Genomic DNA, 16,688 nt, shown 5'->3' on the forward strand with positions numbered 1-16,688 from the left:
AACCGAAAAACCAGAGGCCCAACGAACCCCGAAAAACCCGCAACCAACCAACCAAGAAACAAAGCAAAACCCGAAACCGCCAGAGCACCAACCACAAACACCACCCCCAAACGAAAACCACACCGACCAACCCGACCGGCCACCCCAACCACAAAGGCGAAAAGCGCCAACCCGAAGCCAAACAAGAATCGGCACCTCAAACCACCCCAACCCAAAAACACAACGACCCACACACCAAACAAACACAACGCAACAACACAACCAAACCAAAAAACCAACGACACAAAGCACAAACACACGCCACCAAAACCCAACAGCACCGACCCCACGAACCCCAACACCCACCCGAGCAAGCCCAACCGACCCGCGAACAAAACCACCAAAAAAAAAGGAACCACACCGCTCAACCAACCAACCCCCACACAGCCCACCAGCCAACAACGCCACCACACACAACACGACCACCGGGCACAAGAAACCACAAAACGGCCAAAAACCCAACCACACACACCCCACCGCCAGAACGGGCCCACACACACAAGAAAAACCAACACAAACCAACCACACAAACACACCCCAACCCACACGACAAGAAAAACAAAGAAACTAACCCATTCTCTGTCTACTTCTTTCTGAAATCGTCAAAAATCATAGCTTTCGGACAAAAGCAAAAACAACCCCCACACGCCCAGCAAACCAACAAACAAGACAGACACCAAATAAACGCAGAACCCAACACCCCCCACAAACGCACAGCCACAAAAAAGACCAACAGACACGAACACCACAAAACCCCACCAACCCCGCACCAGCCAGACCCGAAAAGAACCCCACACCCAAAAGACCACCCCCGACACACAGGACAAGAACAACCACCACCCCAGACAGCAACACCACACCCCACGAGGCCCCACCGGCACGGCCCCGCCCACCGCCCCAAACCGAAGACACCAAAAACAGGCAACGACGGCAGCCGAGCGCGCCACCAAGAGCCACAACACCAACCCCAAAAGAAACGAAACCCCCCACCAAAGACGCCACAACAAAACAAAAGCAAACACACCCCCACCCGGCACCCAAAAAAACCAACACCAAAACAACCAGACACAACCACAAAAAAACAAACAGGCACGCCCCCCCAGAAGCCGCAACCGCGCACCCAAACACACACACAAAAACACCCCCAAAGACCCCCGAGGCACGAGCACCCCCGCAACACCAAACACACCACCACAACCACAACACACACACCACGACAGAAAACCCAAAAAGGACCACCGCACGCCCGCAAGCACCCAACACCAGCCAAACCCCCAACACACAAACGGCAGCACCAAAATCACCCCAACAAACCCAACACGAAAACCCCCAACCAACAAAACTCAAAACCGCCACCACCACCAACAACAAAGCTACCCCACCACAGCACCCCCAACAACCAAAAAAAACCACGCACCCCACCAAAACAAACGAACCACACAACAAAAGAAAGAAAAACCCCAAAAACACCGAACACGAAGACAACCACCCCACAAGCCCCCACGGCCACAACGCAACCAGAAACCCCCCCAAAACCAGACCGAACAACCACCAAACACAACCCAAAACAAGAAAAACCCCCAACACAAACCCACAAAAAGAACAACACAAAAAAAAAAAACCAACACCATAAACACCCACACGCACAAAAAACCCAGAACACCGCAAAACACAAACCCCGCCACACCACGCCACCCAACACCCAAAAAAACACCACAGACAAACGCACCAGCCGCAAAACCCAGCCAACAAAAAAAAACAAAAACCCCAGCCAGCACCCACACCCAAACCAAGACAAAACCGAAAAACAAAACAACACAAAACAAACAAACCAGAAAAGACAACAACAACACAACAGAACACCACACAGAGAAACCCGACCCAAAACCAACAAAAACACCACAACAAAACATTAACTAATCATCATGTATGAAACAAAACTTAAAACAATGACATCAAGACACCATACCAACTATATGCAAAACCCACCAACCCCACACCACACAAGCGCAAAACAAAACCCCCCCCGCCCACCACCTCGAACGAAAAAACACCAAGGACAAACACGACACAAACCAAAACGACAACCACACACCAAGCCCGAGAACCCCACCCTCCAAAAAACACCCCCACCAAAAACAAAAAACCACCAAAACAAAACAACAGACAGAAAACAACCCAGCCCCACCCAAACGACCCCACCCACTCAGAACAAAAACCAAACCACAAAAAAAACAGACCAAAAAAAAAAAAAAAAAACAAAAAAAAAAAAAATAAGAAAAAAAAAAAAAAAAAAAACAACCACCAAAAAAAACAAACCCGCAAACCCCCCACCAACAACAAAAAAAACAACACCCAAAAAACACAAAAACACCAGCCAAACAAAAAAAACACTGGTTCCTAAAGCTCATATATCTCTAATCCAGTTTACCACACACTCCTCCTTACATCATCCAAGTTACAAAACTATTACCTCCCCCCCAATAAACAAATTATGTAAACACACCCCCCAACCACACCCCACATAACACAGCCACCCAACAAAGCAGAAAACAACAGACAACACAACACCAAACACAGCAAAAGAAACGCAAACCAAAAAACAAAAAAACAGAACAAAAACCAAAAAAACAACAAAAAAAAAAACAACCGCACCACGACACCACGAACACACGAAACCACCAAACACAAACAAAACCAACACCACCAACATCACCGCACAAAACAAAACCACCCCACCGAACAAACCACAACACACCAACACAACCAACAGAACAACACAACAAACACACCCCCACAACAAGCAAAAAAAAGCAACAAAACAAAACCACCAAAAAAAACACGACACAACTCCCACACAAAACAAAAACAAAAAAAAACAAAACAACAAAAAAACACAACGGACAAAACCAACAACACAAAACAAAGCAACAAACACCAACAACACACCCACCCAAAACAACAACAACACCGCAAAAAAAAACCAACAAAAACCAAACCACAAACAACAAGCAAATAAAAACACACAAAACAAAAACAAAACCACCAAAAAAAAACCCCACAAACAACCCCAAACAGCACCAGAAAAAAAACAGACACCAAACAACACCCCACAAACCCAAAACAACAAAGCACACAAAAACACACAACAACCAACAACAAAGAACAGCCAAAAAAAACACCACACACAAAAACCCACCCCCACACCAAGACCACCAACAACACACAACACCACAACAAAAAACCAAAAACCCGACCCCCCCCCCCAAAATACAACCAAAAAACCAACCAAAACGCAACCGCGCCACCCACAGACACATCAACCACACAAGCCCCAAAAACCAGACACCCAAACACCCCGCACACAACCCAAACAACCACAACAACCACCCACCACCACACCCACCCCACCAACCAACCCACCAACAACACAAACCAAGCACCACCACATCCCCCCACCACAAACAAACAAACCCACCACACCACAGCCCACAAAAAACAACACCACACACAAGAGAAAAAGCAAACCACAAAACAAACACCCAACAAAAAACCAAAACAGCACAACAAAACACCACACAACAAAACAGCACAACCCGAAAAACAAAACAAAACAACCAACCACACCCCCACGACCAAAAAAAAAAACGCAAGATAAAAAAACCAAGAACAAAAAACCAAAAAACACAAAAACAACCCCACCCAAAACCACCACAAAAAAGACAAAAACACAAAACACAAAAAACACACAAAAGAAAAAAAAAAAACCAAACCAAAAGAAAAAACAAAAAACCCCAAAAACAAACAACAACACACAAAAAACAAAAAAACCACGCAAAAACAACAAGCCAAAAACCCCCACACCACACAAACCCACCCAACCCAGCAAACAAACACAAAACAACCCCCAAGACCAAAACAACAAAAACCACACCCCACAAAACAACAAACACACAACATCCACAAACCAACGCAACCCCCAACACCCACACACCCACATGAATCCAGCACAACAAACCCAACACCCACAACCACCCCCCCCCCCCAAAAACCAAACAAACCAAACAATACAACCAAACACCACACAACACAAACAGCACAACACAAAAAAGCCCAACCACCAACCAACAACGACCAAACCACACCAACAACACCAGCACACACCAAACAAGACCAACCACACACAACCCAAAAAACCCAAAAAAAACCACAAGCCCAAAAACACCAACACACCCCCCCCCACCACACCCCCCCACCCCAACCCCCCAACCCACACACCCAACCCACACCACACCGCCAACCCCACCACAAAACCCCCCAAAACGCCCAAAACCTCCACAAAACCGACCCACTAAAAAAAAAACCAACAAAAACACTCCCGCCACCGCCAATGACAAACCCCAAGAACAAAAACCACCCCCCACCAAAAAAAAAAAAAACAAAAAACAAGGAATAATAAATGTCAATTAACATTAAAAACTCCGTAACTATTTCAATAGTTTATTATTAATAAATCATTAACATTTCCCTAACCAAATCCTCACATACAAAAGTTATAGTTGCATAATTACAGTTCAAAACAAAAATACACGAAATCAATATCTTGACATCTATTAAGATATTACTAAACAATATCTAAAATTCATATATACAAATCATCACATTAAATACATTAAGTTTTGAATTCCACATCTTCACCTTATAAAAAGAGTAAACAAAATCATAATATATATAATTAAAATATATACGATTAACCTCTTTCCATTAATCATTAATTGCAACATACTACTAACTGCATTCAAATACTCATTTCATTTTATCCTAACCCAACAACAAACCACATAACACGCCCCACAAACAACGCCCAAAAAAAAGACAACCAAAATAAAGAAGCTGCACACCATGACACAAAAAATACGCGCGCAGTCGCCGAAGATACACTGGCACACCAACCAAGAACTACAATAATCACCCCAACACACCCTTCAAACATCAAAAGCACCCAATCAAAAATTATAAACATCATCAGCCAACCCACTACATACAACCACCCGATCACGTTTTCCTATCTATCCACACATCAAATTCTATCAACTACAAAACATCCATTCTAATCACATAGCGCACCTCTTCGCATCCAAGCTGACTACCCATCAACAAGCTAAGCATGCAACAGAACCCAACGCCATCAAAAACACACCCCAAACAGCAAAGCATGCAGTGGTAAAGCATGGGCTAGGAAAAAACATCCTAGAAAAGGCCCAAAAACCAAGCGAAAAAACCTAGAGAGGAAACCAGCTATAGAGGTGTGCCAGTCCCTCTCTGGCTGTGACCAGTGGAGATTATACACAGAACGATGCCAAGATATTCAAATGATATCAGAAAATGACCACATGGTCAACTAATAATAATCACAGTAGTGTCAAGGATGCCACAAAGTCAGCCACCTGCACAGGATAGAGCATTCCATAGCCACAGACAGAACAGTGAAACTGACGTAAGCCAGCACGGCCAGTGGATGGGACAGCCAAGATTAATCATGCCAGGTACTCCCTGCGCATGGACCAGTTAGCCAGATCGACACCAATCATAGACACCTACTGAGGAGATGAGCTTCCAATAAACACTTAAAAGCGATTGAGACATACGAATCTGCGCTCTACACATGGAGGCAAGAGACCATTGTCCATAAAATGGAGCTCTCCATATACAGCAGAAAGCCCTGCCTCCAATGTTTGCTTTACGAAAACAATCTCTAGGCGGAACCTTAGAGCCTGTCTTTAGTCGACCGTAGCCGTAACGGTGAAGGTATGTTACGCAGGACCCAAATCAGAAAGATACAGGTAGGAGCAGCCCACGTACATCGCTCTTGTACGGTTAGCACGTCAAAACTGAAATCACTTTCCCTTATACCGGAAAGCCATGTAAGTGAGGCTAGCACTGCGTAAATATGATCAATTCTTGTCGTTCTTATCCAGGCTCTAGCAGCCTAAATTTAGCAACTAAAACTCGACAAGTTTTTTTAACGTACTACCCGTATACCGGCGATCACGCCGAAAAAGCACTAAGCAAGCTTAGCAGTAGCTAACCTAAGAACTAAACACAAAGCATAGGAATACCTTTTCCCTGCAATCCTATCTGCGACCAACGAACAAATCGCTTGATTCATTCTCGCTCCATTACGTTACGAATGGCAACAAAACCAAAGCTGCTCCTTGAAACCGAATATTAAAATATAATATCGATTCACACAAAAGAAGAAAGCAATACACCAAAGCAGGTCCAGAACAAGTCCACCCCAAGGTTCACTGCAAACACCGTCTTATTTAGACGACTCTAAAAACACACATCAAAACCATAATTCGAGTACAGATCTCCAGAAAGCATACTAACCTGGTCTTCTTGACCTCAAGAAGAAGACAAAAGCAACAATCTCTCATAATATTGCGTACCGAGACTTAAAACCTAAAAGTTACCAGCAATCATCCACATCCTATCCACTCGTCCGACAACACAGACTCACACTCTAGCGAGAAGCCACTTAGGAGCGACGCACCTCTCACCATGTTTCAGTATGAAAATGACAAGATGAAAAAAAAAAAGAACCCTGTCTCCGCCCCCCCATCAGCAGAGAAAAAAGATTAAATATATGTCTTTTAGAATGAAAACCCAAGACGGCGTCAAAAACAACATACTACTAAGTCAAACACTAGTGTCCTAAAACGAGAACCGATGAGAGAAACACACCCAGAACAAATATACACGATTCCGTCTTGTCAGAGCACCCAACCATCACAGAGAACACAAACATGCAATAATGCTTCTTCATACACGCCCAGGTAAATCAAACCAGAGTCAGCAACCTTGCTCCATGTAAAGACCAAATATTGCGTTTCCAAATTACTCTCCAAAGACCAATTGCATGTCAGATGATACGATAATCAAAAAGACAGCCACTAAGAACTAAGAAGCACGACGAACAAAATGCAGAAGCCATCGGTATGACTCCATTTAAAGTCATTTACCACCTTCACAAGCCTACCCCCACCGTACTCAATGCATAATGCAGGAGTCTACAACCAGACATAGAAGCCTTCGCCTTACACTCGAGATATTAGTACTCCAGGCAAGGCAGTAGAGAATCTGACTGCGCAACAGCTTTTCAACCATTTTGAGATAAAGAATGGGGATTCGATATAGGCCATAGCTTTTTATAATATTATAATAGAGGGTCCAAGTTATGAGCTTTTTCACGAGAGGCCTACGTTTAGGAAGGGATTAGGTCTAATCATCATCCCTTATCATCTAAAAGCCAAACTGCGCACCCAATTGAGTTCGCGCTCACCTTCATAGCTGTATCCTATTAAAATACTCCTATGTCCGACCCAAGTTAAAATTCTAATACCAAAACGAACTTACAGTCAGTTCTGCATTTATTTTACAAATAGAGGTGGCCCTCAGACTGCAATCAAGCCCACAGACCTGGATCCCTTGCACAGGAGAGATCTCTACCAAACCTCAGCCACACAGACCACAAATATCAGAGTATAAAATTGAGAGTTGACTGCACCTAGTTATGTGTTTCTACCACCACGACGAAAGATCTACACGGCAGAGAAGCTAAAAGAACGTTAACTTCATATCTAAAAAACATCGCGGAGCAATGTTCGAGGCTCCTAATCGACAAAAACAGACTTCTGCTGCACCCTGACCCAATGACATCAAACCGCACGACACTGCCCTGCACCAGCCCACTGCAAAGCGGACAGCGTCCGCACGGCATCCACGAACTAGACTGACAGCATGTACACACAGAAACACACCACACACACACCAACCTCTCTCACGTCCTATTGTGCAACATGAGTCAATATCTCATTCACTATACTTCCATCTACAAGTCCACCAGAGGCCTTTCTACCTGCACCATCGGCACACACTGCGGAAACCCAGCGTCGACATCACTCTAGTGTGTCTGCATCTGCCTGTCCGTGCTAGTTGACAAAACCACCCAAACCCCCGCGCCAATAAGCGTGGTGTGTGTGCATGTAGCTCCGCGTGTCGCTTGTGTCCGATGACTGTACGTGCAGTGTATGAGTGTGTGCTGTCTCGTGCACAAACACATGTGAATGATTGTAGGTGTGTGTGTGTGTGTGTGTGTGTGTGTTGATACTATAGAGTGGTATAAGTGATGAACACCTGTAATTGATGGTTGTACAGCCGTCTCAAATAAAACTGTGAAGGACCTCGGCGTTACTCTGGACCCTGATCTCTCTTTTGACGAACATATCAAGACTGTTTCAAGGACAGCTTTTTTCCATCTACGTAACATCGCAAAAATCAGACATTTTCTGTCCAAAAAGGATGCAGGAAAATGTATCCATGCTTTTGTTACTTCTAGGTTAGACTACTGCAATGCTCTACTTTCCGGCTACCCGGATAAAGCACGAAATAAACTTCAGTTAGTGCTAAATACGGCTGCTAGAATCCTGACTAGAACCAAAGAATTTGATCATATTACTCCAGTGCTAGCCTCCTTACACTGGCTTCCTGTTAAGGGAAAGGGCTGATTTCAAGGTTTTACTGCTAACCTACAAAGCATTACATGGGCTTGCTCCTACCTATCTTTCTGATTTGGTCCTGCCGTACATACCTACACGTACGCTACGGTCACAAGACGCAGGCCTCCTAATTGTCCCTAGAATTTCTAAGCAAACATCTGGAGGCAGGGCTTTCTCCTATAGAGCTCCATTTTTATGGAATGGTCTGCCTACCCATGTGAGAGACGCAGACTCGGTCTCAACCTTTAAGTCTTTATTGAAGACTCATCTCCTCAGTAGGTTCTATGATTGAGTGTAGTCTGAGCCCTAGGACCATGCCTCAGGACTACCTGGCATGATAACTCCTTGCTGTCCCCAATCCACCTGGCCGTGCTGCTGCTCCAGTTTCAACTGTTCTGCCTGCGGCTATGGAATTTACTCCTGAGGTGCTGACCTGTTGCACCCTTGACAACTACTGTGATTATTATTATTTGACCATGCTGGTCATTTCTGAACATTTGAACATCTTGGCCATGTTCTGTTATAATCTCCACCTGGCACAGCCAGAAGAGGACTGGCCACCCCTCATAGCCTGGTTCCTCTCTAGGTTTCTTCCTAGGTTTTGGCCTTTCTAGGGAGTTTTTCCTAGCCACCATGCTTCTACACCTGCATTGCTTGCTGTTTGGGTTTTTAGGCTGGGTTTCTGTACAGCACTTTGAGATATCAGCTGATCTAAGAAGGGCTATATAAATTTGATTTGATTTGAAATTTGATTTGATAATCTAAAACGTGACTGGTTGTAGTAGTGGGTTACATGATGTTTTATATTATTGGGTGCTTTTGAGTGAAGGTTGCTGGGTAATGTAGTCTTGTTGGTGGCCCAGGTATCTCACCCCCTTTTGTCAGGTCAGCCAGCAGCTCGCTCCACTCTGTACGGAACTGGTTGGCACCAGTCAAGCTACCATCGCCGCCGATCACACACAGATTGGTGATGCCCAGTTTGACCAAGTTGCAGGCGGCCTTCAGACGCCCCCACTTCTCTTTGAAGTCCATACAGCGGGCACTGCCAATCACAGTTCCACCCTGAGAAGAGACAGTAGAGGGGGCGGGATCAGTGAATGACACAAACAGAACCCACATAGTCTGCCAACAGAACACATTCAGTTGGGCTAAAAAAGAGGGAGAGATGGAGGAGGAAGTAGAGAAGGAAATAATGTGGGTTATAGGCAGAGAGCGATGAGAGAGATTGTGGTTCATGAATATAGTGTGTGTGTCTACGTGTGAGAGAGAGGGAGATACTTTTTGTCTTACTTTAATGAGCCATCCTCATTACACTAAAAACACCACAAAAAGAGCTGGATCCCCGGGCAGAGAGAGAGAAACATAGAGGAGGGAGGGGAGAGAGAGAGAGCAGAGAAGAAGAGAGAGAGAAGATAGAGAGAGAGAGAGGAGAGAAGACGATGACGAGAGAAAGAGAGAGAGAGAGAGAGAGAGAGAGAGAGAGAGAGAGAGAGAGAGAGAGAGAGAGAGAGAGAGAGAGAGAGAGAGAGGAGAGAGAGAAAGGAAAGGAGGAAGATGAAACCCAAACCTCTCCTTCTGAAGCCCATTAAATCCAATGAACTCTGACATTTGATTAGTTCCTCCTGGCAAGAGGGTCACTGGTCTAGGACCAGCTTGAGTTACAGAGGACAGATTCCACGTCCTTCACTGAAAGGTTACATTTGGTCAGGAACTAAGGAGAGCTCAAGACAGTGGGAGGGTGGAGGTAATTGGAGAGTGAGTGAGTGTGTGTGTGTCTGTGTTTGTGTGTGTGTGCACATGTGTATGTATGTGTCATGCATGTGCTTGCATGTTTCTGGGAGTGTCTGTGTGTCTATATGCATGTGTGTCTATGAATGCATGTGGTGAATGTGTGTGAGTGTGTGCAAGCATGCTTTTTGTCTATGCATGTGATTTTGTGTGGGTGAGTGTGTGTGTATACTGTATACAATATGTGTGCTCACCAGATGCAGCATCATAGACACACTCTCCCAGGTGGCAAGTTTGATGTTGTCACCTCCATCCACCAGACCCTGGTAACCCTGGAGACGAAGACACAAACTTGTCACTCACAGTCATGGGAGTATCTAAGGTGAAACCCAGGGTAACTGAGGTGGCTTATCTGACAGACCTTTACGTTAAGGTAACAGGCATGGAAAATTCAAAGTAACATCGCCCTTTCTCAAATCCAGTTCTTGGGGGCCTTAGCGCTGCTGGTTTACATCCTATCCCCTCTAATCAGGGATTGATTCAAACTTGAGAGTGGAATCTCTGGGCAATAACATTAATCAGTCAATTAAGTACCATGGAGTAGTAAATCCTGCAGTGCTGTGGAGTTTGAGGCTCAGGTTGAAGTACCCCCATTGTAATCTGTATTATTTAAAGGCCCAGTGCAGTCAAAAACGTGAAATTTCCAGTGTTTTATATACAGTACAGTCAAAGGTTTGGACACACCTACTCATTCAAGGGTCTTTCTTTATTTTTACTATTTTTCTACATTGTAGAATAATAGTGAAGACACCACTCCCAGACAGTCCCAGCAAAATTCTTGCTTGAGAAATTGCTCTTTGCTAAAAAGTAATTTTTGTTTATTTCCCAATTTTAATCGAAAACAGTCACAGTGAGGTACTTAATTGATACCCAGAAATTATTTGATATTGAGATAAAAATGGCTGCATTGGACCTTTAACAGTTATAGAGTATGGGTAACATGAAATAGTAGATGAGATGGGGTGGATACAAGTCAGGTACTAACTTCATGAACGAAGTAGACCTTGGCCCCAGTGTAGATGCCCATTCTGACTGTGGCCCTCACAGCAGCATTCATACCTGTAGCACAGAATGGTTGTTTAAACATCACTGACACAGTCCCACCTGCACAGGTGGTTTTGAACTATGACGCACAACATAGTGTGATTAAGCTTTCATGCTGTGTGCTACAAATTTGACATATGCATAATTATACTGAACAAAACTATAAACGCAACATGCAACAATTTCAAAGATTTTACTGAGTTACAGAAAATTGGTCAATTGAAATAAATTCTAATCTATGGATTTCACATGACTGGGAATACAGATATGCATATGTTGGTCAAAGTTACCTTAAAATAAAGGTAGGGGCATGAATCAGAAAACCAGTCAGTATCTGGTGTGACCACCATTTGCCTCATGCATATAATTGATCAGGCTGTTGATTGTGGCCTGTGGAATGTTGTCCCTTTCCTCTTCAATGGCTGTGCGATGTTGCTGGATATTGGCGGGAACTGGAATACACTGTTGTATACGTAAATCCAGAGCATCCCAAACATGTTCAATGGCTGACATGTCTGGTGAGTATGCGGGCCATGGAAGAATTGGGACATTTTCAGCTTCCAGGAATTGTGTACAGATCCTTGGGCCTCAGGATCTTGTCATGGTACAGTATCTCTGTGCATTGAAATTGCCATTGATAAAATGTAATTGTATTCGTTGTCCCTGGCTAATGCCTGTCCATACCATACTGTAACCCCAACGCCAACATGGGGCACTCAGTTCACAACGTTGACATCAGAAAATCATCGCCCTCACAACGCCATACACGTGGTCTGCGGTTGTGAGGCCGGTTCGACGTACTACCAAATTCTCTAAAACAGCTTATGGTAGAGAAATTAACATTGAGTTCTTTGGCAACAGCTCTGGTGGACATTCCTGCAGTCAGCATGCCAATTGCATGCTCCCTCAAGAGATCTGCGGCATTGTGTTGTGTGACTAAACTGCACATTTTAGAGTGGCCTTTCATTGTCCCCAGCACAAGATGCACCTGTGTAATGATCATGATGTTAATCACCTTCTTGATGTGCCACACCTGTCAGATGGATGGATTATCTTTGCAAAGGAGAAATGCTCACTAACAGGGATGTAAACAAATTTGTGCACAACATTTGAGAGAAATACTATTTTTGTGCGTAGAGACAATTTCTGGGATTTTTTATTTCAGCTCATGAAACATAGGACCAACACTTTACATGTTGTGTTTATATTTTTGTTCAGTGTCTATAGGAAACACCAGGGGCCAGCCACATTAGTACCAGAGTGACTGGTTTATATGGAAGCTAAATGGGCTAAATAACAGTTCAGGACCCCAGACAAGGTTAAACCCTCACAACAGCTGGTATCTCTTTACTCTATCATTTCATTCTTAACAGACTCGTCTAATTTTTGTGATTTTACTGAACATCAAATAAGCATGTACATGTACCCGATCATGATGATAATCGTGTACTAGGGTCCAGAGGGTAGGGTTCAGGCTTAAAATGCATGCCCGTGTAGGGCTTGACTGTGAGTTCACATGGTCAGGAATAACTTGGGCCCCTGATCGTCATGTATGGCTGAGCGGAACCATAGCACAGTGGAACACTGAAGAGCTCTCCTGTCACATTCACATAATTGGAATGACAATGCACTTTTAAGCTCTCCTGGGCATGTAGTTGGAATGTAACTGCCTATGTCTCTGTGTCACTGAACTGGCAGGGCAGACAAGGCAGACAGGGAGAGTAAGGCAGACAGGACAGACAGGAGAGACAGGGCAGACAGGGGAGACAGGGGAGAGAGGTGCATTTTACCAGCTCATTGTCTCAATACACCAGCTCCAGTCTAAAGGGCAACACATGTGGATAGTGTGTCTGTTGAGGTGGCAAGAGTGTCTCCCCTTTCAACATGCATGGAGTAAAAAGATAGGTGGAAGAGGGAGAGGATAGAGGAGGGATAGGGTGGCACACTTCACTATTCCTCCTCCTCCACCTCTCCATGTCATATGACAGAAAGGTCACCCCTCTAAAATTACCCCCCTCCAGACACTGAGAGATTGCGAGGGAAAGAGGGAAATGGAGGAAAGATAAAGATACGGGTGAATATTTACAGAACAGAGCAGCCAGGGTGTATAGAAATAGAATAAAAAACAGAGAGAGAGAGAACCTTGGATTAACGTCAAGCCGACACGAGCCACCCAGCTCCATAACGATGTAAAGTTCAGACAGACAGACAGCTCCCTGACATATGGTCATATGTGGTCAGCGGCAGACATCCCAAAGTTCCAAGGGGAGGTATTTATCATCCAGCTAAAGGTCAGGGGGAAGGCTTCGGGATGTACTAATAATCTTTCCTTTCTCCTGATGTGTGTACTAGTTCTCTTCCATTGATTGATTTAAAACAAAATGACTGGTTTATGGAAAGTCCCTCTAGCCATGCCTACACCAATCCAATGATTTTTAATTTGTGGGGAGTAGTGAACGAGTGCGAATGCTCCGGTGACCCTGGAAACCTTGGATGGAAAATTTCACGTTGCCCTTTCCATGTGATAAGATATCTTGGTGACAACCGAGAGGAGGGGTCTTTACGTGCCATGTAATACATGTAATACATCTCATATGTTCAACAGTGTGACAACATATCATTTTAATATCAGAACTCCTCATTCTACAATCATTACAGTTTATTTGGTAGTGGGTGTGGCAAACTGTGTGACTGTAACTGTGACTGAACCACCCTGTCAACAGTTGGACTTCAAACCACAAGAATAAGAGGCATGCTTTCTATTAGTTGATACAGTACATATGTGCTGTGACACATTTCAGTTTGAAAAAAAATCTATGCATTTCTGTAGTATAGTCAGTCTATGCATCACCCTGAAGTACAGCCATGACTTTGAACAACACAAATTATATTTACAAATCACTTCTTACTTTAACTCCCTAAACTCTATTGTTTTCCTACTCCAAATTCCATGAGAGCCACTGAGAGCTCTGAGCGTGAATTATGGGAATTGTTGACTTGAAGTAAAACGTCTCACAGTTTGCTGCTGCCACATGCAAATGGGAACTGTTCCCAAAGACTGATATTACTCTGGCCCGACTCAGCCACCTGCAGATTAACAACAAGCCTCTGGGCTGTCTGTCCTCCCTCATATTTCCCGTGCCCTTGGAGCTGGAGCTGTAGCTTCCCCCTACCAGTCCCCTGGAACTCCCCTGCCCTCGACCGTCCCACTCACCCTGGGCATCGCCTCCGGAGGTCAGCACGGCGATGGAGCGGCCGATGCCCATCTTTCTGGGGTCTTTATGGGGTGCTTCATGGTGTGCCATGGTCCTGGATCTGCCTGTGAATGGAGAAGGGAAAGAAAGACAAGATGGCAGAGAAGGATTAGCCTAGCCCTGCCGCTATAGTGTGTGGTTTAATGCAGTAGAGTGTCTCTCTCCTCTCACCTCTTTCTCTCCTCTCACTCTCTCTGCCTGCCTGACTAGGAAAGTGACTGAATGGGACAGGGGGGACGCAGTTTAACCCCGCCTCTGCTTGACAGGAATCTGAGGCACGCGCGTGATGAGAGCCAGTGGTGTAAAGTACTTAAGTAAAAATACTTACGGCGTTTTGGGGGTTTCTGTACTTGACTATTTCTATTTTTGACACCTTTTACTTCACTACATTCCTTAAGAAAATATTATACTTTTTACTCCATACATTTTCCCTGACACCCAAAAGTACTTAAAATCACATTTTATTTGTCACATGTGCCGAATACAACAGGTGTAGACCTTACCGTGAAATGCTAATTTACAAGTGCTTAACCATCAATGCAGTTTAAAGAAAATAGAGTATTTACTAAATAAACTAAAGTAAAAAATTAAAAAAGTAACACAATAAAATAACAATGAGGCTATATACAGGGGGTACCGGTACTGAGTCAGTGTGCGGGGGTACAGGTTAGTCGAGGTAATTCGTACATGTAGGTAGGGGTAAAGTGACTATGCATAGATAATAAACAGCGAGTAACAGCAGTGTAAAAACAAAAGGGTTGGGGGTGGGGAGTCAATGCAAATAGTCCGCCATTTGATTAATAGTTCAGCAGTCTTACGGCTTGGGGCCGAAGCTATTAAGGAGCCCTTTAGACCTAGACTTGGCGCTCAGGTACTTGTTACATTTTGAGGTCAGGAAAATAGTCAAATTCACACACTTATCAACCAAACATCCCTGGTCATCCCTACCGCCTCTGATTTGGAAGACTCACTAAACACACATGCTTTGTTTGTAAATTATGTCTGAATTTTGGAGTCTGCCCCTGGCTTTACAAAAATTAATATAAGGAATTTGAAATGATTTATACTTTTACTTTTGCTTTTGATAGTATATTTTAGCAATTACATTTACTTTTGATACTTAAGTATATTTTAAACCTGGGTGACTTTCAATTTTACTTGAGTCATTTTCTATTAAGGTATCTTTACTTTTACTCAAGTATGACGGTTGGGTACTTTTTCCACCACTGATGAGAGCGTGTGAACACACACAACTTCTCACGCCCACTTGTGCATTCACACACCACACACACACATACACTTGTATGCACGCGCACACACGCGCACACACACACATACAAAAACATGTTTTTTTTACTATCCTTGTGGGGACCAAGCAATTGATTTAATTTCAAAATCCTATTTTCCCTATCCCCTAACCCTAACTCTAACCTTAACCCTAATCCCAAACCCCTAACCCTAACTCCTAACCTTAAGGGCTCAGACACACAATAGCGTTAGCACCTCTGAACATAACTTGCGAAACCGAGTGAGCACCAATTTTACAAGTAGAATCTAATGAAAACACAGTGCGCTGAATGATAGGGAGATGAACACTGGATCCACATTCGGTGCGATGTGTGCGAGCCCTAATCCCTAAGGCAATGTTCCTTGTTTGGTCCCTACAAGGATGGTAAAACCAAAAACACACACAGAGCAGTGGTAGTACTCATACAAGCAAATACATATACACACATGCAACACACACCACTCTCGACTCTAAACCAAATATAAAACCAACCACCGTCACAGCCTGTGCCTTCATACAATCAAAAAAGCTTGGTAAGCAGCAATCACAGAATAGGTTCTCCAAGACTACACTGAGCCTATCAACAACATACCATGGACAACAGTGGTTTGGGAAGTTAGAGTGAGTTTGTTGGAATAAAGATCTTCATTGAGAATTAACTTGAGAGTGTACTGTATTGAAAGTGTATGGTTACCCTCATATCAAACTACTATC

The 16,688-nt window shown here is 44.0% G+C and overlaps 1 protein-coding gene across 1 annotated transcript in view; it reads right to left on the reverse strand.

Moving 5' to 3' along the window:
- LOC112069245 (ATP-dependent 6-phosphofructokinase, muscle type-like) overlaps nucleotides 1-14,836 on the reverse strand; it is a 27,107-nt gene extending 12,271 nt beyond the window's left edge. The window contains exons 1-4 of the mRNA XM_070438461.1: nucleotides 14,647-14,836; nucleotides 11,374-11,447; nucleotides 10,583-10,660; nucleotides 9,414-9,662 (exon numbers count right to left, since the gene is read on the reverse strand). Of these exons, the coding sequence (XP_070294562.1) occupies nucleotides 9,414-9,662; nucleotides 10,583-10,660; nucleotides 11,374-11,447; nucleotides 14,647-14,737 (492 nt within the window). The 5' untranslated portion in view covers nucleotides 14,738-14,836. The remainder of the gene's footprint in view (nucleotides 1-9,413; nucleotides 9,663-10,582; nucleotides 10,661-11,373; nucleotides 11,448-14,646) is intronic.
- Between the last annotated feature and the right edge of the window lie 1,852 nt (nucleotides 14,837-16,688).

This window comes from Salvelinus sp. IW2-2015, unplaced genomic scaffold (assembly GCF_002910315.2).
Source record: "Salvelinus sp. IW2-2015 unplaced genomic scaffold, ASM291031v2 Un_scaffold944, whole genome shotgun sequence".
Taxonomy (NCBI): Eukaryota; Metazoa; Chordata; class Actinopteri; order Salmoniformes; family Salmonidae; genus Salvelinus; species Salvelinus sp. IW2-2015.